Source organism: Pipra filicauda, unplaced genomic scaffold, assembly GCF_003945595.2.
Source record: "Pipra filicauda isolate LSUMZ 115617 unplaced genomic scaffold, ASM394559v2 scaffold85_size2586006_pilon, whole genome shotgun sequence".
Classification (NCBI taxonomy): domain Eukaryota; kingdom Metazoa; phylum Chordata; class Aves; order Passeriformes; family Pipridae; genus Pipra; species Pipra filicauda.
Window position 1 is genome coordinate 1,258,916 of NW_024105042.1, and position 24,274 is coordinate 1,283,189.

The 24,274-nt window shown below is 41.8% G+C and overlaps 1 protein-coding gene across 2 annotated transcripts in view; it reads left to right on the forward strand.

Moving 5' to 3' along the window:
• The window catches only part of SH3PXD2A (SH3 and PX domains 2A), a 246,803-nt gene that overhangs the window by 201,549 nt on the left and 20,980 nt on the right, over positions 1-24,274 (forward strand). Inside the window, exons 9-10 of one of the 2 annotated variants that reach the window (XM_039390702.1) lie at positions 19,504-19,617; positions 24,155-24,238. In XM_039390702.1, coding sequence (XP_039246636.1) covers positions 19,504-19,617; positions 24,155-24,238 — 198 coding nt within the window. The remainder of the gene's footprint in view (positions 1-19,503; positions 19,618-24,154; positions 24,239-24,274) is intronic. The other variant, XM_027738618.2, reaches the window with a different exon arrangement.

Sequence of the window (24,274 nt, forward strand, 5' to 3'; positions counted from 1 at the left end):
TCCCTTCGAAAAACTGGAGTTTTCAAGCTCTCAACTTGTCACAAAGTTGTCATTTCCCAAAACCACATCTCTTCTGTGCAGCAGAAGGTCCTTGGTGGGCAGCAGTGGTGTGAATATGATCAGTGTGTGCTTGAGTTTACTCTGCATTGCATTTTGTAGTCAATTTTGCTGATGATTCTCACTCTTCTATCAGCTTTCTATAGCATTCAAAGAAATAAACTGTAAATGTTATATGGCTCCTGAACTACAATTAAACAGCTACACGTGGGTTCAAGATGACAGATTAAGTTTCCAATCCAGACTTTCCCAAAATAGGAATGTGGGCTGTGTTCTGTATAGTGTTTTGGTTTGGATAAGAGCCTTTTGGTTAATGTCAGTCTTGGAGGAGAGGAAAACTGTCAGATGTCACAGGATCTCAAATGATCTTTGTGGAGTGACTACGGCCAAAGACACTGGAATGTTTGGTTTCTGCTGAATTTGAGTGACTTCTCAATCATGTGATGGCAGCTCAGGGTTTCCTGGCTATAAAAATGGATAGTAAGCAAAAGCTTATGTGTCCTAATAGTAATTTGCAGAAACAAATAGCATTTCCCAAGGTGCATGCAGATATTGGAAAATTAACTTGTGACTGTCCTTCAACTTTCAGCTTCCAAATCCTTGCTGAAAACCTGAATTTCCATTGGAGTTTTGAGGATGCAAATCATTCCCATCAGCTTCTTCCTTTTGCTTTTTGCAGTGTTTCTACTACTTTAGCCTGTAGTAATCCATCTTGAACATCATCATGGGTTTGATGCCTTCCTGTGGAATATGACAATAGACTTGCTTGTGTCCTTAGTCCCCAAGGCTGGCTGAACAGCCTGATGGCTGTTTGGGTAGGAGCAGTACAGGCACAGGTTGGGTGTCTCTGTGGGGAAGGGAAGTAGCCCCTTCTCCCTGAAGCTGAACGATCAGAAGTGTGTCCCCTCATGGAGGGGAGCTTACTATTAAGTGACTTCTCATCCTGTGGCATGTATCCAAGCCACTGTGGAAAATCCAGGCTTTTCTACTGCTGGCTTTGGCGTGCCAAGAGTGAAATTATTTGGGGTCAGAATCTTCCTCTTCCTCCCCGTCCTCTTCAAAGACTGCAAAATTTAGAAAAAAAAAAAAAGTCCAAAACAAGATTCATGAATGGGGATAGGTATTATTTCTGGTTCGTTTCCTGTAACTAGGATATACAATTTTATGTAAACAAAATAGTCTTTCTCCTCACCCATTTCATATGACATGACAGCTCTACTCCCTCAAAAATCTGATTACTTGACGTAATTGGCTGAAATTTCCCTTGTATGACAAGTTGGACTCAAGTTATTCTTCTATGATGCCCTCTTCGAAGCTCCCCAAAAAAGAGTGAGTAGCTGTGTGCTGGCATCCTCCTCACAGCTGCAGCTCTGAACCCAAGGAGCAAGTCTGCAGTACCTCAGCTGGATGGTCTGCCTGCAGCAAGTACGACTTGAGCGACAACCTCCAGTCTACAGCCTTGCTGTGGTTATGCTGTTGGACTACACAGCCAGAGAAACAGCAAGATCCTAATGGAAAACTTCTTGGAAGACTGAAACTACTTCTGCACATCTGTCCTCCTTTGGAGAAGGTATTACATACTGAAGTTATGAAATATTGTAGGAGAGTAAAGTCCTCTCTGCTCTCCAAAAATCCAAGAGCTTCTAAGTGAATGTATGTGGGTCAGCTGTGAATTGCAGTTTTAGGAGCCAAGTACCATATTCTCCACCTGTGCAGAGAACTCAGGAGAATGACTTTGCCAAAGACAGTAAGTTGATACCTATTGACCAGGAGTTGGTATCACTGCCCAAACCTCATCTAATTTCATATTAGTGTGAAAAACAAAGATTTATTCAGACTCAGTGTGCCTGGTCTCACAGAATGAGGTGAAGACATTTAATACAGTGTACAGCTCTCCGTAGCGCAAGTTTATGTGCACTTCCAATTAATTTATTTTCGTAGATGTTATGTACCCATTTGGAATCCTCCTCTGTTCGTATTTAAAATTTGATTGTATTGTTAAAGCACTGAAAACTTCAGGGGTCTTGGGGAGGGTTTTTGTACTGACTAGCCTAGCTTTGATGTACTTGCCAAACATCTGTGTGCTTTCTATATATTTTCTCCCTGCCTTCAGAAAAAGGGTGGTTGCATTTATTTGTGGATGAAATGCTTTACTAGGAATGACTGTAAATCTGAAGAGCTGAAAATTGTCATGTGAGCTCATAGACAATAGTAACAGAGAATAAGGAATTAAACCTGGTATGCAGTCTGGAAAAATTAAAATTCTTCAGAATATTTTTTTTTTTCGTTCTCTGCTGTCATGGGGATATCTAGAAATTGAAAATCCAGCAAAGCTTCTGATTTGGTAACTTGAAACCACTGCAAAGTGTGAATGTTGTGGCGAGACTAGCACAGGGAGGACTGGAAGGTGCTGGAGTCAGGCTGTGCTACATGGACAAGAGCTCCCTGCTGTTAGAGGTGCCTGTTCTCTTAAATCTGCTGGTGACCCATCAAATAACCTCTGATTTACATAAGCAGTGATGTAACTTGTACTAACTAATAACTAATGTTAAACTGGACATTCAGCTGAAAGTTTTACTGCTAGATCCATGAAAAAGCTATGATGTATAAACCCAAAAGCCTGGTACGTTTCATTGGGGTTTGACCCTTCTACTTTGATTCAGTGTAAATTTTCATACCTTCTTCGTGGACCAATTATAAACTGACTAAAAAAGTGCTGATATTTAATTAAATGGATAATAAGGGAACTCCATATTGTATTTTTTTTAATTTTCTCATTAGATGATACCATCACTTTAATAGCAATTTATAACATTTCTGTTCCCTTAAAAAACCCAACCAAATCTTTTAAAAACAAATTTAAAACCACAAAAAAATCTCTTGAAAAATGGGCTATTTGCTGCCCTGCGTCTCTCGAGAGCACAGACTCTCTAGAGAGTTACTGTAGCAACAGCTTGATTCCAGATGCACAACATGATTGAAGTATTGGACTTTGAGGCAGTAACTAGACTTGGACATATAGTTGTATCTGTAGATTTGAGTAGACTTCTTAGGATGCTTGTGACACTGATGGCCAAGGAGTGTCTTTACTTGAAGCTGGCTTTTTGTAAATCCAGCCTCTTATTAGAACATTTAATTGTGATTCAGAGTAAGGATGCTTTTGGCATTTCTTCCACACTGGGATTAGATAATCTGAGTGAGAATATCAACCTGTCAGGGCTGTTTCACAAATCTCATTCTCAGGCATCTCCATCTGCCAGCGTGGGGAGCTGCTGGAAATGCTGTATCAGTGCTCCAGAGGTATGTCACTGGTGCTTGTAGTGGTGCTCAACAAGCATCAGCTCAGCCAAGGAATGTGCCCTTAATATAGCCAGGGTGCCCCAGATGTATTTCATGTATGGGTACAAAGAAGAGCTGTCTAATCTGCTGTGAGTCTCTCCAGCCACGCATGTGTTTGGCTTGGACACCATCAACCCTGCTCTCAGAGCTGGAGTGTGTGTTGGCAGCAGGGAATCGTTGTCACGAAGTAATTTCAAGCACAGAGGAGTCGAACCAAAGTTCATTTTGTTCCTTTTCTTCAAACTTACAGCTTGCTTGAGCAGGCAAGGGGTGTGTCAGCTGCTTTTCTCTTTAATCAATACCTCGTCTCTTTCATGAGAAGTCTTTTGCTAAAGCTGAATGAAATGCCATGCTCCTGAGACTTCTGACTCTGGTTAAAGACAGGCATCTCACTTGAAGAAGTAGGGCTTTTGACTGATCTTGTATTAAATGATATAGCTACAGGCACAGGAACAATGATCTTGGGTCACCCTTTGCTCACTCTTCTGCGTATTTATTTCTGTTTCAGAAATAAAGGAAAATCACTGAAGTAGTTTACCTGAATGATACTTCTCAGAAGCTAAAGACTAAAAGTATTCTTAAGACCTAGTGCAGCACTTAACTGTGCAGCAATGAGACATATACCCTGAGGTATGCTAGCAGTGCTTGAGGGCAGGATTGTCGGGGTCCTTGATGCTTGACTTCTCTTGCTGCTTGTTAAGTTCACAACTGGATAGGATTACCAACATTTCATCAAAGGTACAGTGACTTTAAGCAGCAGATATAAAATCCCTTGAACTCCAGCATGAAAACAGTCTCTGACCTTTAGCCTAGTGTTTAAGCTGGGTAGGTAAGGTATATTTTAAATTTCTTTGGACTGGAAATGGCCTTTGTAATTTCTTTACCAATCTTAAAGGATTCACCTGACTTCTTTTTCTTTTCTTCTTTCATACTTGCTATGCAATACCTGTGTCCTTTGCACATTCTCACTGAGTTTGGAGAGGAAGCAAATGCAGTGGTCTTACTACGCTGTATTGAAGCCTGTGTAGCTGATTTCTAGGACCTCATCTGGAGAAGCTGCTTTTCTTTGCTGGCTCTGGCTCACAATTTGAAAACTGAGCTGAGAATAAATAAGCAAATAGGCTCATTGAAAGGCCTGAGGCATAGTTGGATGGAAAAAAGCAAGGAAGGCTGGAACTGACAGTGCAAAGCTATGATGAGTTAAAGACCTGATAGCACCATGATGAAGCAGCAAGTGGCTCCTCGCAGATGGGGGTTTTAGCTCTTAAATATGGTGCTCACTGCTTGGCTCTGCTCCTCAGCTGAGCAAAGTGCTTAAGCCTACAGTTGACTAGAACATGGGGTTTGGGGCGTTTCATTATTTTCATACTAAATACCTTTATTGAATAGGAGACTACAGCCTACTCAGATAATCCAAGTCCAAAAAAAAGTTTCCTGTTTTTATAAATAAGTAAACTGCTGTGTGAACCTTTTTACAATTGCAAAAATAGAGATGGAAATAGCATGAATGATGAGTAACTCCATTCCTTTGTGCTGATGGGGAAGCAGTGCTAGAAAGGACCAGAACTGGCTCTGGACAGAAGACAGGTTAGAAACAAAGAGAGAGACTCTGCTTGAAGATAGATTCAGCTTCCACTGACTCTTATGTTGTAGGGGCCTGCTCTGCTGATGGAGAGGCAAAAGTGGCAAGAAAGTGAAGTCAAGTGGCTAATGGTTTTGCCTATCCTATTTTCTATGGAAAAGAGATACCAAGAAGAAAAGGAATGTGGGTGTGAGGTTTCTGCATCTTCTGGGGTAAGGAGCAGGGAGACAGCTCCTGGAAGTAAGTCATAGCCATACTGACATCTGTAAGCCACATCAGCAAATGTGTCAAATGTCATACTGACCTTTACTGGTTACTGTAATGAGTATTATCTTCTTCTTAGAGCTCACAATGTAAAAGAAACAAACGTTTAATCGCTTTTTGCGGTGGGAAGGTGCTCTTGAAGGTCCTTCTGTCACACCTCATTCATTGCATTCAAGTAGAAGCAGATCACATCTTCTCATAGATTTAGATATTCTCAGGCTTTAAGAGAATATGAAAATACAGATTCACATTTTACTCAAACTAGAAAGCAGGTCTTGAAGACAAACCATACTCTGAAATTTCAGTGGTTGTGATGCTCAGGCCTTTGGTTTGGTCCTCTAACCTTGCTGATGTGATAGGCTGGTAGAAATATCTGAGCTTTTCTCTGAATCATCTTTTAAGGTTTTTTTTTCTGACTCCTGGAAGGTAACTCTAGAGACTGAAGTGGAAAGGAAAAACTGGAAAAAAGGAAAATTAAAATGTAATTAGATAAATGTTACAGGGTTGGTTCTTTCCACCTTCCTGTTACATAAATCTTCAAGTACCTTGAGAAGCAGGTCTGTATGATAATTCTTCAGATATTGATGGTCAGTGCCTGTGTTTCTAGAATAGACTCCATATGTAACTTCAGCTATGGGAAAAAAAACCCCATGCTCTTCAGAATGAGTAGCCCAGTAAAGGTCACAGTGTTGGTTTGCCAGGTGATGTAGCATTAATGGCCTGTGAGATGCAAGAGGACAGACCAGATACTGAATCTCCTTTGAATCTTCATTTTTTTCCTCAGTCTCGTGTGTGGACTAGCAAGTAGGTGCATTAGTTTAGCGTTGAGATAGTACATGCTGGCAGATGACCAACAACTCTAACCCTTGTGTAGGACAGAGAGTTAAGCCTTAATTTTAGCACCATGCAAAGCTGCCTTCCAAATTTTATTAAAACAGTTCTTATTATTGTTTGGCATCTGGATGAACTCAGTCATTAGCAGGGCAGATTGGGAAGGCTAAGTGTGTTGATACTAGGCAACCCCACTCACTTGTATTAGCAATCGGTGACAAATAGGTCAGCTGAAGAAAGCATGACCTCCATGAAAATGGCTTGTGAGCACAAAAGAGCTGTACTACAACTTAACGTGGGAGGGAGGAACATGAGGAGGCAGTTTTAAACCTTCAGGTGGTATCATTTACTAGCCAGAATATTCCAAGAAATTAATCACTTTACACCGATGTTAAGAGTCTGTGGATAAGTGGAAGTGATAGTTGTCCTTCCCAAAAATGTGTGGTCTTGGTTGCCTTCTGCAGGCTCTGTTGCATGGGATTTTGGAGTCTGAGAATTTGGGGTGGGGAGTGGGAGGGTGTCAAACAGCCTATGCAAACAAGGGAGGGGGGTAGATGTCCCTGAAATGCAATGGGAAAACCTGTTCCCCGGTAGGGATTTAATGGCTACAGGAATATGCACTTTTCTTTCTACTGAAGTTGGGTTCTTTCCACTCTGTAATCCTTACCTACAGCCCTTGGGAGGAAAGTGTGCCAAGGAAACTTCAATTCATTAGTCACTTTAAAATGTGCTAGTAATCTACTTGCTCTTACTGGAGATGCAGTGTTGCATATACTTCACATTAGTATTGCAGTGAACTTCAACTCCCTTTCCAAATGCACACATAATCACTAAATGGGATGTTTTGGAATAAATTTTCAGGCCATACAAGCTTTTGTTAAACCGTAGCATTCCAACATCATAATTAGTACATGAGCTAACAGACCTATTCAAAGACTTATTTACTATCTGGGCTGTTTTACATTGCAAGAGCCATGCTTCTGTGATCTGTTTGTTTTTTATGGCAGTGCCTAAGGCCCAGCTGAAGTTAGGGTCCTGTTGTGCTAGACACTTAGGCCCTGTCTCCAGAGAATGGAAGTCTACATAGGGAATAGACAAAGGAAAGGCTGTTCAGATCTGGGTGGTGGAGGAGGGGAAGGGAAGTAACTAAGACTTTGGAAACTGAGGAGGGAAAAACTCCCATGAAAAGAACTGGTATGGTTCTCAGTTCTCTTACAGTGAACTCCCAGCTCCTCAGCAGCAGGACCATCTTCTTTCTCAGTTTGCAGTGAATGTGCAGCCTCTGTGCTCCATCACTGAGCTTTCCTAAAATAAAAAGGGGAAATCAATGTGTTTTGGGAGAAGGGGAAAGAAAATTAAAAAAAACCAAAAAAAACCAAACAAAACACACCAAACAAAAACCCCTCAAAATAAACAAACGAAAAACCCCAGCCCAACAAAAAAAGTCCATCAATCTGCCAAGAGTGAGATCTTGAAAAGTACAAGGTTGCAAAATGCCTGAACTGAAGGTTTTCTGTTGAAGGTTTTCAGAGTGACTGAGGAATAGCAGGAGATGCATGAAGGTGTAGCACTTGCAGCAGGCTCTGGGCAGGAGTAGTTAAAGGCAGTACAGCATTTCCTCTTTTGGTAGCCTTGTTACTTGGGAGAGGGAAAGGTTTAATCTAGCATGCACTCATAGGGTAAGCTTAAGTGACTCCCTGTTGAAAAGATAAACACTGCGCCTCTAGATCATCTGTCTAACAGGTTTAGGTAATCCCTTACTGTGCTGCTTATTTATTTTAAATGGTGCTGTATTGTATAATGCATGTGTGTTTGTAATGGAGGGTCTGCAAATCAGAGCTTTTTGCTCAAGGACAGCATTACTCTTGCCCTTGTTTCACGGTTGATTTATTCCTAATGGAAAGGAATAAGCCTCACAATGATCTATTTGTCTTCTCTCAGCTCTGTGAAATGTATGGAGATTGACAGCTTTTCTGTATCTCACATCATTAATTTGCCTTGCTAACCTCTATTTAGCATCAAAAGATCAGCTTTCCTGATTATGGCCAGGAAATCTATGTTTAGTGCCTACTCTATCTCTGTTTAAGCTTTGAGAGACAAAAACGAGAGTCAGAAAAAGAAAATGTTTATGTATTGGGACTTTGACTTGTTGTGCACTTAACGGTACCTTCCTGGAGGCAGAGCAGCATCTGAGGCTGCTGCAATGCAACCTTTCTCTATGGATAAGGTGTTAATAGAAATGTTGCTCTTGATGTTCACATAGAGCAAGGCTCATTCAGTGAGCTGTTCCTAGTCTCTCAAGGCAGTGATTTTCTGCTCTGAGTCTAGACTGCCTTTCAGTCTGTAAGGAGCAACCAAAGGCTAAATATCAGCCTTTAAACTAAACATCCCAGATGAGGCAACCAAGCAAGCTGCAGGGAAAACACATGCCTACTACCATGTAGCCAAAGCCCTGCAAAGATGCTTGAGTAAAGCGTGTAGCCTTTGTATTCAGAGGCTAAACCAGAATGAGTAAAAACAAGTGCTTAGTTACTTGGCTGTGTGCAGAGTATTTTCTGCAATATAAGAGGAGTGGTCTTTTGCTGGGGGAGGGAGGAGAAATGGCTATCCTACCAGAGTTTTTTGACTCAGTAACTTTCCTATATTCACGTTCTTTTCTTATGCTGCTGATGCACCTTTTTGTTAGAGCTGATGGAACAGATAACCCAGTAATTCCTGCTTGCTTTTTCAAGATCTGCATGGATGATCTCATATATCCCTTTCATAAAGGTCAGTGTCTCCTTCTGTTTCACCTGCATAGCCTGTCCTTGTTGTCTGGGTCTTCATGATGAATAAAGATAAAAGACAAATATTTTTCTCTTTTCTTTTTTTCTTTTAGTTTTCTGTAATCTGCTCCAAATAGGACCAGTTCTGAACAAGATATAGTAACAAGTCTACAAGTTTCTACATTTTAGAGAAGCCTGGAGAAACCCTTCAGAAAATACTGAATTGGGGTTTTAGTCTCTTTTTGGCAGTGCCACTGATACTATTACCCATGTATGTCCTTGCTCAGTACAATGTAGGTCACTAGTTGGCAGCCTGCTAACACACTGGCTGCTCTTGTAGCAGGCTATTCATCACTCTGGTGCTCACTTCCAAAGCTGTCATTTCCTGCAGCCGTGTGCAGGCAGGTCTTTGAGGCTCAGCTCCCGGGGTCACTGCAGAAATACGGCTTGAGTGGAGCTCAGGAGAAAGGCGATGAAGCGGTGTCGGAGAGAGAGCAGCGCATTCGACTTGGCTTATGTCACTGTTTGTGATAACATACCATCTGGGCTATGATCTCGCCAGATCTAGCTAATAAATAGAGCTGGTCAGAAGTTGTATTTGGACAGCAGAGCTTCAAGGAACAGCCAGGATATGGAAATGGCCATTTGTGAGATGGTTATCTGAGCGCTGCAGAGCAGAGGTGCTCTGCACACTCTGCTGGGCACCAGCAAACCAAGGTGTCTGTTCCTTTAGCAGGAGTATTGTGGTTCAGAAGGATCCCACCAAAACTGTTTGTAAAAGGCAGCATTTTTAACCTGGTGACTCAGGTCTGCTTCAGACTGAACTAATATCACTGTTTGGTTGCTTTATCCTAAGATTTCTACTGGATGTACTGTAGCCTTTGTTCATTGCTTCAAGGCTTTGTGTAGTGTTGCTCGGTCCTGTCCTGACATAACAGAAGTGCGCCTCAGAGGCGGCAGATGTGTTTTCAAATGAAATATGGAATTCCTGTACAACTTTGACTCTAGCACCTGCAGTGCTGTTTGGTACTCCGCTAGGTTTTGTTCCTAGTCCTCAGAGTCACTTTTTCCTAATTCTGTGTGGTTTTTAGGATTTCCCAGTAAGCAACTGATGCCATGTTCTCTATAGACTTCAGAATAAGAAATTAAAACAAAAGCGACTTTTGTCAATCTGTACAGGAAGTAAATATTGGCCATTCTCTGCTGCCTGTGAAGGCCATTTCCTATCAGCTGGAGCTGGGGGTCTGTAACTTTTTAAACCACTAGGAAGTAATTTGTAATCTTTGGACAAGATTACTATGAGGCCCATTTGAAAGCTTATTCATGTTTTCCTAAAGAAAGCTTGGACACAAAATGTGTTTGCTTTAAGATTAAGTCCTGTGAATGTAAAGGAAATTGCTTGTGAGCTCGACTGTTACACCCCGTTGGCTGACCACTGAAAACACAACCCCACAACTGGTCATGACTAATAGAGTCTCCGTTGGCTCCTAGGGCTGAGCTCCCATGCCCCGTGGGGTGGAAAGCCATCTGTTTGCATGCCTTTACTGTAATCAGTTGTTCATGGCTCTGGAAAATCCACTGCAGGAGCTGACTGCACTGGCATAGCCTTTCTGAAGGCAGTGGGTTACTTGTTGCTGCCACGGGCTGGGTTTGCCCACCAAATTTCTGTGTATTCTGCACTGTGTGCTGGAGTCCTCCTCTGTCTGTGCCCTAGCCAAACCCACTTGTGGTTGGGAGCTCTTGTAAATTATTGATTATGGTGATAGCAGCATCACTTTGAAAGGTTTATTAAAACCTCAGACATAGAGATTTCAACCTTTTAAATGATGGGCTACTGGAGAGAAGATGGGGGGGCAGACCTTAAGGAGGGTGGGAGGTGGATTTATTGCTTAACTTTCCTACTTGAGCAACATCTTCCTAACAGTAAAAACACTAAAGGAGGTATGGGACAGAGGTCCTTCTGGAATAGAAAATGCATGGTTCTGGGCTGTAATTGAAGATGGAGGAAGGAAAATGCCCCATGAACTTCCCATTATCAGGGAAATGGTCAACTTCTGGGATGTACTAAAGTGAAGAAAACTTTGGGGGAAGGGAAAGAAAGGAAAGTACTCTCTGGTACCACTTGTTGCCCATAGAGACTTAAAGTAGAACTCTTTGTACTGCCTGTTCAGTCTCTGTGCCCTCTAGCAACCTTACCTTGCCTTGTGGTTACTGAAATCACGAAGACTTCATCTTTCAACGATCAATGTAAATCTCACTTTCCAAGAAAAAAAAAATTCAAGAAAAGTTGAAAATAGATATGTAGTGTGACCAGAACTTGCAGTCAGATAGGAAATCAGTATTCAAGCAGATCAGATGGAAAAAAAAAAAAAAGAATATCTGTGATCAGAGAACAGATATTTTCTGTATTAACTGAGTTGGTACTGTGGGTTGGATGTGTGCAAACGCATTGGGCTATGTGAAATGCAGCTGATGTTGCACAGACAGTAACATCATTAGGTGTTCATGAAATCAAAGCAGGAAGGGAAAGGTTGTTTTAAATTTGTTTTTAGAAGGCATTAGGATGTTTGAGCCTTGGAAAACTTTTTGTTGGGTTTGTTTTTTGGTTTGTTTGGTTGGTTTGTTTTTCAACTTTTTGGGTGCTGACTGACTTGTAGAACTGGCTGACTCTGACTTGATAGCTCTGTGGATCCCCTAATTTGAGTGGTCTGGGAATGCTGACCAGCACCTTGGGCATGTTGGCTCTGTGTATTTTGGAGTTGGTCATGAGCAGGCTTAGGAAATGGTGCGTTCATCTGCTTCTGTCTTGTAGAGCCCAGAGTACTTGACAGTTTAGGAGAAGCCGGTGACCTGGAGTGTGATGGGACTTGATCTGGGATTTACAGGCAATGTCCAAGACTTTTCCATATCTGTTAATGTAATAGGTAGTGCATTTATTCCCTTGCTTTAACAACACAATGTGTAATTTGTACTGGATTAGATGATGGCTTCGTGAATGTACGTGCCAATTCTAGAAAACGTGTTTGGCAGATTCCTTTATTCCAGCTGTGTCAATACACGAATCTGAGGCTCTTTTTTTAAATAGGGAGGGGAAGCCCCTGGGTAACACTTGGGCCATAGCAAATAGCTGCAGATACAGCACTTGGAGTCTGTAACTATCAGTTTGTATTATCAGAACCCAGAGATAAACTGTGTGCTCTGCTTGAACAACTCCCTACACAGATAGACCCAAGAAGTCACAACTGTAATGAGAGATAAATATATGTATTTATTTGAATGTGCACCTTTGAAAGGCTTGTTGCCTACTAGCTTGTAAGATTTGAATAAATACAGTAATGTGGTATTTCCTAGTTGTCTAATACTCAGAATATCCAATGTCTCTACTAGTGATGTAACCCATAAAGTATTAGAGCTGAGTTGTATATTATCCAGTTTTCTGTTTTCCCATGAACTTTTCCCATGTTCTGATCACTTCTGCTTTTTCCAAAAGTACAAGGAAACACAATAGAAGACTGGGGTAATATGTATTTGAGTGCAGAGATCAGGGTGTGAATTTCCACATATATACATATGTATTTATGCACATAATGTGATGTGAAACAAATCCAAGTAAGCTAGATATTTCAGCCAGAATCTGCGATGCACTTTGGGACTCTGTATCAAGCACTTATGTACACACCTAGTCAGCTGCCTTTGGTCCAGGAAAAACCTGTATGGCAGCAATAACTGGGATATTTATTCACATGTAGTGGGCTCTCCATGCTAGCCAGCTCTGCAACTGCAGGAACTGGAGTACAGCAGCAATGGGATTTGCTAACAGCACAGCTGAGAAGTCTCTATCTACAAATGTCACAAGATTGTTAGTAGAAGTGTAAGAAGACAGACTGGAAGGATTAGGATAGCAAATCCAACTATAGTTACCTTAATAACCAGTTGTTGCAGGAAGAACATGTTACAGCCCTCCACTGGGATTCACTTCTATTTTCCTTGAACTCAGTAACACCAAAAGCAGTGCAAGGACTTCAATTCCCTCAGCTGCTGCTGAGTCCTAAGCATTTGCAGTTACAGTCAAGTATTGGTGGAGAACAGCAAACTGTGGTCTCAGCTCTTGGTCTCTAGTCCAACTTTTAGCTTCATAAGGCAAAATGCTGCTGTGTTAATAGCCAAAAAATGATATCAACAGAGTCCAGCCTTCCAGAAGTCCCCACCTCCTCCTGCTCCCCATCATCTCTCTCTCCTCAGAAAGCCCTCAAGTGTTGTTTCAATCACCAAATTAAGCAAAAACTGCTGCAGCCTGTACTCTGATAAGAACACAACTCAGCTTTCAGACCCTCCCTAAGGAGGGAAAGAAAAATGTTTCCAGGGGCACTCCATATGTGCATTGAGTTGTCAGGATTCCAAAGTGATGCTCTTGAGGTTAGGTTCCTATTATGTTTTTGTAGGGACACCTGTAAATTTTCAGTTGAACACTGGAGCAAGGCACAGGAGTGTGCAGCCTCTCATCCACCTTCAATGTGTTCTCTCTTCCCTAAATGTTAAAACTATTGCTCATTTTTAAATATTGAGGGTAGCTTACTGGGCAGAACGTAGTCTGTGGCTGTGTGACCACTGTTGAACAGCGATCAGGTGTGTGGTTTCTAAAGTATGTCCTTCAGATGTTCTTGGTACTGGGAACAAAATGTTTGCTTATTACATTTTAGATGCTTTTTATTTTTTTTGAGAAAACCAGAGTTTATGTGGTTATAATTCTTCATTCAGTTTTTTAATGCTCTGGTAGAAGGCCTGTTTCATAACCCATATAGAAGGTCAAATTTCCTGTGCTGGGTTACCAGGAAAGTAGTGACAACTGTGATCCTTTTTTCTCTTTTCTCTTATGTGAAAAAGCCAACAACTCTGCCCTATCACAGCGCTGTGGCCTCTTGGGTTATTTCCTCAGCAAATTGAAAAACCTCTTGGAGTTAAGCAGTAACTTGGGCTGATGAGTTTTGTTCCTGAGTTCCTAAAGCAGTACTTAGTGCACCCACAGTAGTTGCAAGGTAACAACCTTCACTCTTGACTGTCAAGCACAGACATTTGGGGTTGCAATACTTCCTCTGGGAGGTGGAGTTTCCCTGATGAACCATGCTCCCAGCATGTAGCTCTAGGGCGTGAACTGGATGGAAGGATCATGTGGTTGATCTGGAATCCTAACATATGGCCCAGTCTGCTTTGGGCATGGCACATAAAAGGCTGTGAACCTGTGCTGTGGATCTTAATTGTGTTCAAGTAGGATGTCTACCACAAGCACATCTTTCTTCCTTGAGCATGTCTCTGAGCCCCACTTTCATCTTTAGAAGTAGAAAAACATTGCTTCACTGTTGAGTAGTGGTTGCAGTGAAGTCTGCAGTGCACACAGGCTGGAAAACATTATGTGTTTTGAGGTGAAAGCTGCCTTTAATATTTCACCAGCTTTAATAATTCATCTTGAGAAGACAGCCTTAGTCCGCCTTGCAGTGACTCGTGCACGGACTTCTGTACCCTAAACTGAAGTCAGCTCTATGCTAGAAAGACCTCTTGCATGTATCTCCATATTTAAAAGAAAGATGCCTCTTCTGTGAATTGTAAGGATAAAATTCTCAGAAATTGAACACTGGCCTTCATATGAATTCAGTGGTTTCAATCTAGTGCCTTTGCCAAGTGTGTGGGACTGAAATAGCCCTTTACAGCGAGCAGAGCCAGTATGGACAGTAGTGTCTAACAGCATACAGGCACAGAAGTGGGTGTGAGCATAATCTTACTGCAGAAAAATCCGTCTTGTAGAATGCCACTCCTGGTGCCTTTCTGTTTCCACTTCTACGCATTCTTTAGAGGTCTGTCGGAGGCAATTATGATTGGCTGCCCTATGTTTATCAAATATATATGTACGGTGTGGGACAAGCTCTAGGGGGTGGAAAAAGCCAAGTGCCTTCAGCTGTGCAGCAATACTCTTACCTTAGCTATTTTCTAATGAAGCAGATCATATCTCTGAAGGGAAGTAATCAGCTGTTGGCATGAAAAGGTCTGTGTGACAGGTCTGGAAGTGACTTAATTGCATCTAGTATTGCTTTGTAGGACAGTTTATGTTGTTGGATTAAAAAAAGTCTCTTGAGATAGTTCCAAGGCAGAAGGACTTAAAAAAGCATCTCTCTGAAGCCCAAAGAGCGCATGTCAAATGTACCAGACTGCTACTTGTGTGGGATTTTTTCAAGACTCTTGAGAGATGGAGTGTTATTTAAGTATTTGTTTAGAGGAATGTGTACTCCTGCAGGAGAAATATCCATGCCCAACAGTGTTGCTATCAGTCTTGTTTACTTTACTTGAGCTCATAAAATCTATAGAGAAATTAGTGGCTGAGGAGAGAATTAGAAACTAATGTTCAGCATTATCCTGCAATTTTATGTATTTATTTCTTAAAGTGATTTGTAGCATCTTATGATCAGGCAAGCTTCAATGGGAATAACTGATTCCCTGTTGGCGTGAAGAAAGGGACAATACTGAAGAATGGCTGGATAAGGATGCATGTAAAGATAAGCAAAACTTGCCTAAAATGTCATCCTTTAACTATGTTCCAGTAGTTTCCCATGGTGCATGTTGTGGTTAACATTTGCTTAATTCTTTTGCTTTTGTAAAAGCCTTTTGAGAAGAGGATTGGGAATAAAATTAAAAGCAAGAACATGATTTTTTAGAATCAAAGTCTTTTTGTCATTTAGTCATTCTGCAGTGTGACCAATCCATTTTGCAATCATCAACTTGCCATATGTATGTATATCAAGTGAAACTGGTAATTTCTCAGTAACTTGTAAAATGCTTGAGAGTTATCTGAGCTTCCGTGGACTCTGTGGGTGTGGAGACATCTTGCCGGTTGCAGCAAGGGATGCTGACAGATGCCAACCAAAGCGGCAACATATGTGGGGAGAAAATTGCACTCCTACCTTAAAAATTTGTATTCTGAGGTTAGTGTTCAGACTGTTGGAGTAATGCAACAAAGCTCAAGTTGAGCTTGGTCTGGTCACAGTGGCTACAACTCCTTATGTGCCTTCTGTGAGGCTCAGACTCCCTTTAAATCCTCTTCAGAGATGAGAGCTGATGAGTCTCAGTCTAAATATCCATGCCACATCACCTTTAGAGTTGTGTTTTGATGCCTGAGAGACAGGGGCATCTGTAAGGGTTAACTCAAGCTGTAAAGCACTGCCTAATTTTTACAGATGGTGTGAGTGCAAGAGAGAACCTCAGACTGGCTTGGCAGTGCACAGAGATAACTTTACATAATTCCCTGCAGATGTTGCTGCAGAATGGTTTTAATAATGAATTGTGAAGTCAAGCTCAACTCCAGCATAGAGGGAGAACTCAAAATAAATGCAGTTTTGTTCTGTGTTTCAAAAGCAAGTTTTCTAACAATATTTCTATGGTGCTCTGGGTTGGGAAAGATGGCCAGGGAGGGGACAAGAGATTGTTTGCAGGAAGCCAGGGCTATAATGGTGCAAACTAAGACCAATCTGGCTAATTTGTCTGCAAATCATGAACACCTATGAACCTGGGGGGGGGGGGGGGGGGGGGGGGGAGTGGTGGTTCCAAATGGCAGCTGCCCAAAGCTTCTAATGAGAGGATGGCACAGAGCAAGTACTTCATGATCAGCTGGGCAGAGTTCTGCAGTTTGTGGATGCCGTGCAGGAGCTGTGTTGAGGAACTGCTGCCATTTTCTGCTAGGAGTCAATTCTTGCAATTTCCTTTCTGGGAGGTTATGGCTTGGATGTGCCATCATAATTCAGGTTTTGGTCTCATAAGGGGTGTGCTGCCTTTGCAGTGTCTGCTCGGCTGCTCTAAGACCTTGCACATCTTGCTTGTGAGTATCCATTTGTGACTTCTCTGTTGCCAGGGTGTGTTGCTGAAAGTTTCTCAGTCTTCTCAGTTGTTTGGGTTGTTTAAGTAAAACACACCTTTTTTGTGTAGATGTGCTATTTCAACGAGCTACATTAAAGCCTTTCTTTTGTCTTTTTGAGAAACAAGCTTGAAATGGGAGAAGAGAATTTCAGAGTTGGGGCTGTTTTTTCCTGAACTTGGACAGATGCTGCTGATTTCTCAGTAGTTGTGGAGATCTCTCATTTATGCTTTATCCTTGCACAGAGTTTATAAAGGAAACCTTTAGAAAGAAATGATAACTTTCATGAGTTCTGTGGTGATTAGAAGCTTTAGCCTTAGTCATTGCTTGAAGAATCAAAGCAGCTTAAAACCTCAGCTGGACTCTTATATGCTCTGTCTGCACATGGCGCTGGATTTGGTTGAGTTACTTGTCTGTAACGTAGCTCAAATGTGACTCGATCTCCAGCTGTTACACTGGAACCTGTTCCCAAGATCAGAGTCATGAGTTTTCCTTGCTGAGGTCTTTCAGGAGCTAGGAATGGCAGTAGGGAGGCATGGTGATGTGAGAGAGGCATATGTGCAAGTGCATACCTAGGCATGAGGGCAAGGGGTATTCTCTTGGCAGGGAGCCCTTTTGGATGGAGGCTCAGCTACTCTGTGGCCCCAAACACAAGACCTAAACTCGGCTCTGAGGCCACTGTGCAGCTCAAGGAGCCAAACCAGAGGAGCTGTATTGTGAAATGGGCTAGCACTGGGTTGGCGTCAAGCAAGTGTGATCCAACTCTCCAAAGAAGTTTTTACCATGGTTTGAATTTGGCCCAAAGGTACATTTTTTAAGTTAGGCAAGTCTTTTCTGCGATTGTGCTTAATTTCTTTCTGAGGAAGAGTTTACGTAAACTATTCCAGGCTAATTGATATCAGCTGAAAGCCAGCTTCTCACATTTTGTGCCTAATTATAACTGTATGTTAAACTGTGTTTGCTACCCGTGTCGATACGTTAGTAGTGAAATAAGGAACAACCACGAAGACGTGTTTTTGAAACGGTCTGGCAGATCCTGCATGTTCGCTGCTGTGGGCTTCGTGGCAGGAGAATCCACCTCCTGCTGAGGGAGAATAACTAAATTTAAACTTTCCAACCATGAGCCTTGTGAAGCAAAGTTTCCAAACCTCTGCTGGGCCAGAAGATGGAAATCCATGTCTGAGTTTGGAGAGTAAATAAATAGAGCTGCCTAGGAGCTGCATGGAGGCAAGTGAGGGGTTATTGTTTGGGGCACATTATCTCCCACCCACATGCCCCAGGGAGCAAAACCGGGTTTGTAACTACTGTTCTCTGGTAAAATCTTCCATGACAGGATTTGGCATGAACTTGGGTGACTTTTAGCATGAACACTTGAGCATTGTTTCAGGAGGGTGGTTTTTTTCTTTAAAGACAGTTGCATGTGGCATGGCAGCAGAGCCCAGCCCAGGACCTTCTCTTCCCCCTCGCTGGGCTCAGGCTGTGACATCCCAACTGTGGGAGAACTGTGTGGCTATCACCCAGCTCGGGGCTTTGCCCCTCCATAAACTAACCAGTGTTCATGCCCATCTATTCACAGACCAAGATGGTGCCTTTGCTTATCACAGGCAGGCTTGGGAGTCTTCTGTGAAATTTGGTGTGTTTATGACAGCCATTAAAGTCTTTAAACTGTTTTGAGATGCATGTACAGAAATAGCTGTTTTCCCAACTCCCTTTGGGGAGTCTGGAAGACTGGTATTGGATAAAAGTTTGCATTGTCCTGACAAAGCAGCTTGTGTTTTTGGAGGGAAACTGGGAGATTACAGAAAACAACAGAAGTGGTTTGCTTACCTGTTAGACTTTTTATTGTCCTATTATCTTAACCTGGACCTTGTCTGAATGGAGGAGAATCTAGTTGTGTTCATATCTTAGAGCAGGAAGTTCTTGGCTGAGTGAGTCTACATCAAAAGTAGCAGAGGATTCCATAAATCAGTGTAGCCAAGCAAGAAAAGAGGCAAGGATAGTTGTGGTTGGAATGTATTTAGTCTGAAGTTGGTTTGCCTATAATTTTATTCATCCATCCACAGATATGACTGAAAGGTTATATCCCTATAGCTGGTGAATACCTAACATTTTTATAGATAGTGGTAAAAATTTGGATGTACAGGTGGGAAGACAAATAACTGGCACTCATTACCTGAAGTCACATTTCAGTTAGCTTTTTCTCTCCTATTTCTGTTCTGTGCAGTACTTTCCAGCTTTGCAAGGCATTGAATTCAGGTCATGTTTTTTAAACACCAGCTGTGGTTACAAGTGCTCTTGAAGCACTTTTGTATCCTGTTCTGAAATCTCTGCCCTTCTACTAAAGTGTTTCCTATTTCCATCATTTGACTTCTGTAATGCTTCGTATTAGGATTTGGGCAGCATTTGTGCTGTTTCAGGTACGTTCACACATACATATATTCACATACGAAGTGTTTTGATACTGTAGATATACGTGTACATGTGGCAAGACCAGCTTGGAAAAACTGAATTACAGAACTTGAATCAAAGTTGTTGTGGTTGGACTTTGAGTTTCTTAAAATAAATTGTCATTTGCTCCGTTGCACCCGTTTTTTACCACTGGGAGAGTATCTGATAGAAATGGTACAATAGGACTAAAGCCCTTCTCATTCTAGGAAACTGCAGAATAACTCAAACCTGCACTGAAGCTGCTGACACCACCATCTTCTTGGTAGCAATTTACTGTTCTTGCTCCTCTTAATGTTGACTTCTTTAATTTCTTTTTGTAGGTTGGTGGTTTGTGAGCACAGCAGAGGAGCAGGGATGGGTCCCTGCTACATACCTGGAATCCCAAAATGGAACCAGAGATGACTCTGACATCAACACATCTAAATTTGGGGAAGGTATGGAAAGCTTTTTGTCATCAAGGAGAAATAGATATTCACTTGCTCTATGCTTTTTTCCCTCAGAGGAAAACTTGGAAAACTCTTGCTGCCACTTATGGCTGTTAATCCAGTGCAGTAACCTCTTCTCCCATCTTGTATCAGTAAATAAATTGTTGCAGAAGAAATTGGAGTGAAGTATTATGTCTGTAATCTCTTTGTGACCAGCTTGGACAATGAGTGTGACGAAAGGTTCAAAAGATGAAATGATGCTCATTATAATACCCTTAAAAAGTAGACAAACAACTTATTTGCAAGTCCAAGCAGTTTGTTCTGGTAGTGTCCATGGAAGGAGAGAACTTGCATGGCTTGTTTGCAGAAATTACACAAGCGAGAGCTTCTAATTGGAAGAAGATGCATGATAGAGCCACAGACCATTGAAAGGAGTGAGATTTAACTTCAATTGTTCCTTCTCGTAACTTTTCTTTTTTTTTAATTAATCTTTGAAACTAGTTTTACTGCTGTTTGCTGTGGTCTGTGGTTGTGTGGAAAGGTAATTTTATTTGGTGTGGTCTCATTCTGTTAAAAGTGAGATGCCATTTGTCATGATATGTATTTAGCTGCACTGCTATTTTTTTTTTTTCTTTTTACTAAATATGCTTAATTCAGGTTCCAGAGATGGAATAGTACAGCCTCACATATTCCTTAGTTCCATTATGAAAGACTAACCACATCTTAACGGAATTCTCATGTAGCAACTGTGTACAAAGGACACTTTTATTATTATTTACTCTATTCTAATGAATGTCTTGCTAAATCTAGGTGCTCTTGACGTTACACTTATGTAAAATGTATGTGGAAACTCAGCTGACCTTTCCTTAGCACAGGCAGGAGGCTTAGAGATGTGTTGGGGTGACCATCTGCCCATTAAGAGAGCACACAGGCAAAACATAACTGTGCTGGGCCCCAGGGGTGACATCTGTGGCTTATTGAAATCTCTTTCTCTGTAACTCATTTTTTCCTGCTCAAATCTACCCATATCCTGGGTCACTTAGGGTTTAGAGACAGACTGGCTGTAGACTGGTAGGTCAGGACCAGTCTGGTATGATGCAACATCTCAGCGAATGCAAAAGCAGTTAGTAAAGTTTCCTTGTTAGTAAAGAACAAAAACTTGCTACTCTCGTCTGCAAGCATTGAAGAATGCCTCATCTGTTGGTCTGTAGCTTCCTCCCTTTTCCTGACTCTTAAACAAGGTGCATGCTTGACAGCTTTATTGCTTAAACTGCTTTTATTTCAAGCTCTCCTTCACCTTTCGTGTTGCCCTCTGGAGTGTACTCTGCACAGGGATGTTGCCACAGAGCAGTCTATCCTGGATAGTGGCAAATCCATCAAATGTTCCTTATCTCTTTCCTCTCGGTCTCTTTTAATCCGTTACACTGCTCTCTTCAACTGTGGTCAGCAGTCCTGCTCCCTGCCTTACTCCAAATCCAGATATGCTGAAACCCGAGACTGTTCTTCCCTTTCTGTTCAGTTCCACCTCAGTGACAAATCTAATTGCATTACCTCCACAGCTGCCTTGATGTGCCTCAGGTTTTGCTTGCTTTGCAGTAACTTTGGTTTATGTTATTAACCATATAAACTGAGACTTCTTGTGTTCGTTGTTTTTCCCCTCCAGTTCTTCTTTGCTTGGGCTATTCTTCTCCATATAATTGTTTCATAAGTGAGGAAAGAATGACTCAGGTTCACTCTCTTTAAGAAAGTTATAAAAGTGAACCTACTTAGACAGAAAACTTGCCAACTCTCAGTAGGCAGGAGAAGCGGGCTCTGATATAACTGAGGAGGAAGGCACTTTAAGTGGATTAAGTGCCCTAGCCCCTAAATTTAGAGTTCACACAAGTTTCAGAGTGACTTTGAAAGGGCAGCAACACTCATGTAGGAGCTTTCTGTATCAGATTCTTGGTCCTCCCCGTTTGCACGGGCGGGCCTGGAACAAGACCACAATCCAGGCAGACCCAGAATTCTGCTCTGCTGTGGCAGGCGCTTGTACAGATAAGGAGGTGCTGAACACAGATTATTAATAATTCTGCCTCTACATAGCAGTAATATTTTCATATGTCTCTGTTTAAATAATCTGTTCCTTGAGAAAGACAGAAGTGTTTCCTCCCTGTATCTGAGCCTGCACAACATCTTTTGTCAGGATGAAGGCAGACAGCTGACTGTTACCTGGGCCAGTGTTTAGACCAACACCATCTTGCAAGGGTTGGAAAACATTCAGAAAGCAATCTAAAGAAACATTCAGCAGCTACAGGAGCTGATAAAGTAAACATGTTAAAATACTCTCTGGAAAGGTTTAGACACTTGTTGATAAACAACCTTTTTGGTGACTAACTGTGGCATGACCAACCAAGTCTAAATCTGGGATCAAATGGCAAAATTCAATATCATTGAGGAGTAAAAAACTCTGACTTGTACAAAAGCATCATTGGGATATGAGGGCTGTCATTGGGGATAGTTGTATGTTATGAGGACACAGTGTGGTGGATCTGTGTGACCCACTGTTTTTAAGGGGTGCTCCTGGATGACCAAATCCTCCGAAGTCCCAGTGTGAGCAATTAGCAAGGTGACTGCTCTATGCTGACACCTGCAGCTAGTTTCTACACCTTCTGGACCCCTCCTTTCTGCAAGCATTTATGTTCAATATCTTTCATTTCCTCCTTTCTCGTTCAGAAATCTCCTACTGCAGGCAACCTTACTGTGAAGTTAACTTCTCTCTCTGCTATAATCTGTGTGTCTAGTGAGGTGTCCTGTGTTGCCTCTTGTGTAGAATGTGTGAACCTGGCAGTCTAATGTCCTGTCGATTTGGAGAAAGTCACCAGGTTAAACCCTCTCATCTTCTGTCCCACCATGGGCTTCCGAGAGGATCACCGATTTCCATTAGCCAAAACCACAGCAATCTATGAACTTGATAGTCAGCTCCTCTGAAAATTTGTGGTTGTTTTTTGACAACATAGGACTAAAGGGGAAGTACAGAGTACACAAACTAGATATTGTGTCTGTTCAACACTGCACCTCTGCTTAGGGTGACATGGAGAGGTTTAGGCCTTACAGCAAAGACAAGAAATTAAGGAGAGTGAGCTGGGTGCAAAAGTCTGTCTAAGCCCCTGACAGAGGGGCTTATCCCCTGATAAAGGACAGAAAGTCAAAAGCCACTTTTTGGTAAAGTTTGGGGGTTTTTTGTCTGTTTGGTTTTTGGTTGTTTTTTTTTTTGTTGTTGTTCAGCTAATGACTCCCCAGTCAATTTTGCTGTGTCTGAGTTTCTACAGAACATAGTTCTAGAAGACAAAACATAGTTCTAGAAGACAATGGTGTCTACTCCATGATGAGACAATTAAGAAAAATGGGGGTAAACATTTTACACAACGGTGTTTAGAAGACTAGGGTTCTACTCCAGTGTAACGGTATATTCCCTAAATAAGTGCACGTAAGAAGAATTGAGTGATAATTAATGATGTGATATCAGAATTTATTAACAGCTTCCCAGCATCACTAGTAAAATGACTGTGTTTGGACTTCAGCTGTCGCTGATGTGCAATATTTTGCATTGCTTTGTGGCAGCATCAAGCACCCCTGCAGTAGTTGCCAAATTAGCATGGAAGCCCTTGAGTGGAAAACCAGAAGTGTTTGTCTATGTCTCTGTGCCAGTCCAATGGGTCCTGTACAGGCAGAAGAAGGAACTGAGTACAGATCTAAGTATGCAGTCCAGAAAGCAAGTGGTGTCCTCTGTGCACAGCTGCTCTCACAATGCCATTTCCATAAGTGTTTCATCTTTGTTTATAGTTTAAGCATAAATTATTGTTTCAGTGTGTAGCTAATACCCAGTCCTGGCTTGTTAGCTTCTTGAGCCTGCTTGATAATTACAAGGTTAGGATTTTCCTCACATTTGTAATCTGTATATTAGAAGTTTTAATCATGAGAATTAACTGTGGCAGTGATTGCAAGTCACGTCTTGCAAGCAAGGTGACATCAGACACTTTTCCCTTGGGTTCCATTCCTGAGTGCTGCTGTTCTAAGGGAACTCACGTAAGAAAAGCTTTTTTTTTTTTCTTTTTTTTGGATTTGTTTATGGTGTGATGATTTTGCTTAGAGAGGATTAGAACCCTGTTGGATTTGATGTTGTATGCAATAGAGTGAATTCCCCAGAGATAATGCAGCCAAATTAGGAGATGCAACTGCCACTGCACCCTCCTTGGACAAGTTGTATAGTTGTTTTGCGGGGTGTATATGTTTTTTGGGTTTTCTGGGCTTTGTTTTTGAGAAAAGCCAATAGCAAGAGTTGCAATTTGTTACAGTTCTGCATGGTTCATGTTACTCAGGCTCAAGAAGATAACTTGTTCCACTGTACTGTATAAACTAAAAACATCTGCATCCTGCCTAATCCATTTCCACTAACAAGACCAGTGCTTGTTAATGCCATGTTTTGTTTTTATTCCTCATCCCTCCATTTTTTTTTTCTTTCTTTTTTTTCCTTTGTTTTGTCTCCATCCATGTTCCAAACTAGTTTCTAAGCGACGCAAGGCTCACCTGAGACGCCTGGACCGGCGATGGACGCTGGGCGGGATAGTCAACAGGCAGCAGAGTCGAGGTGAATTAATAGTTTCCTATGGCACCGGCCACTGAG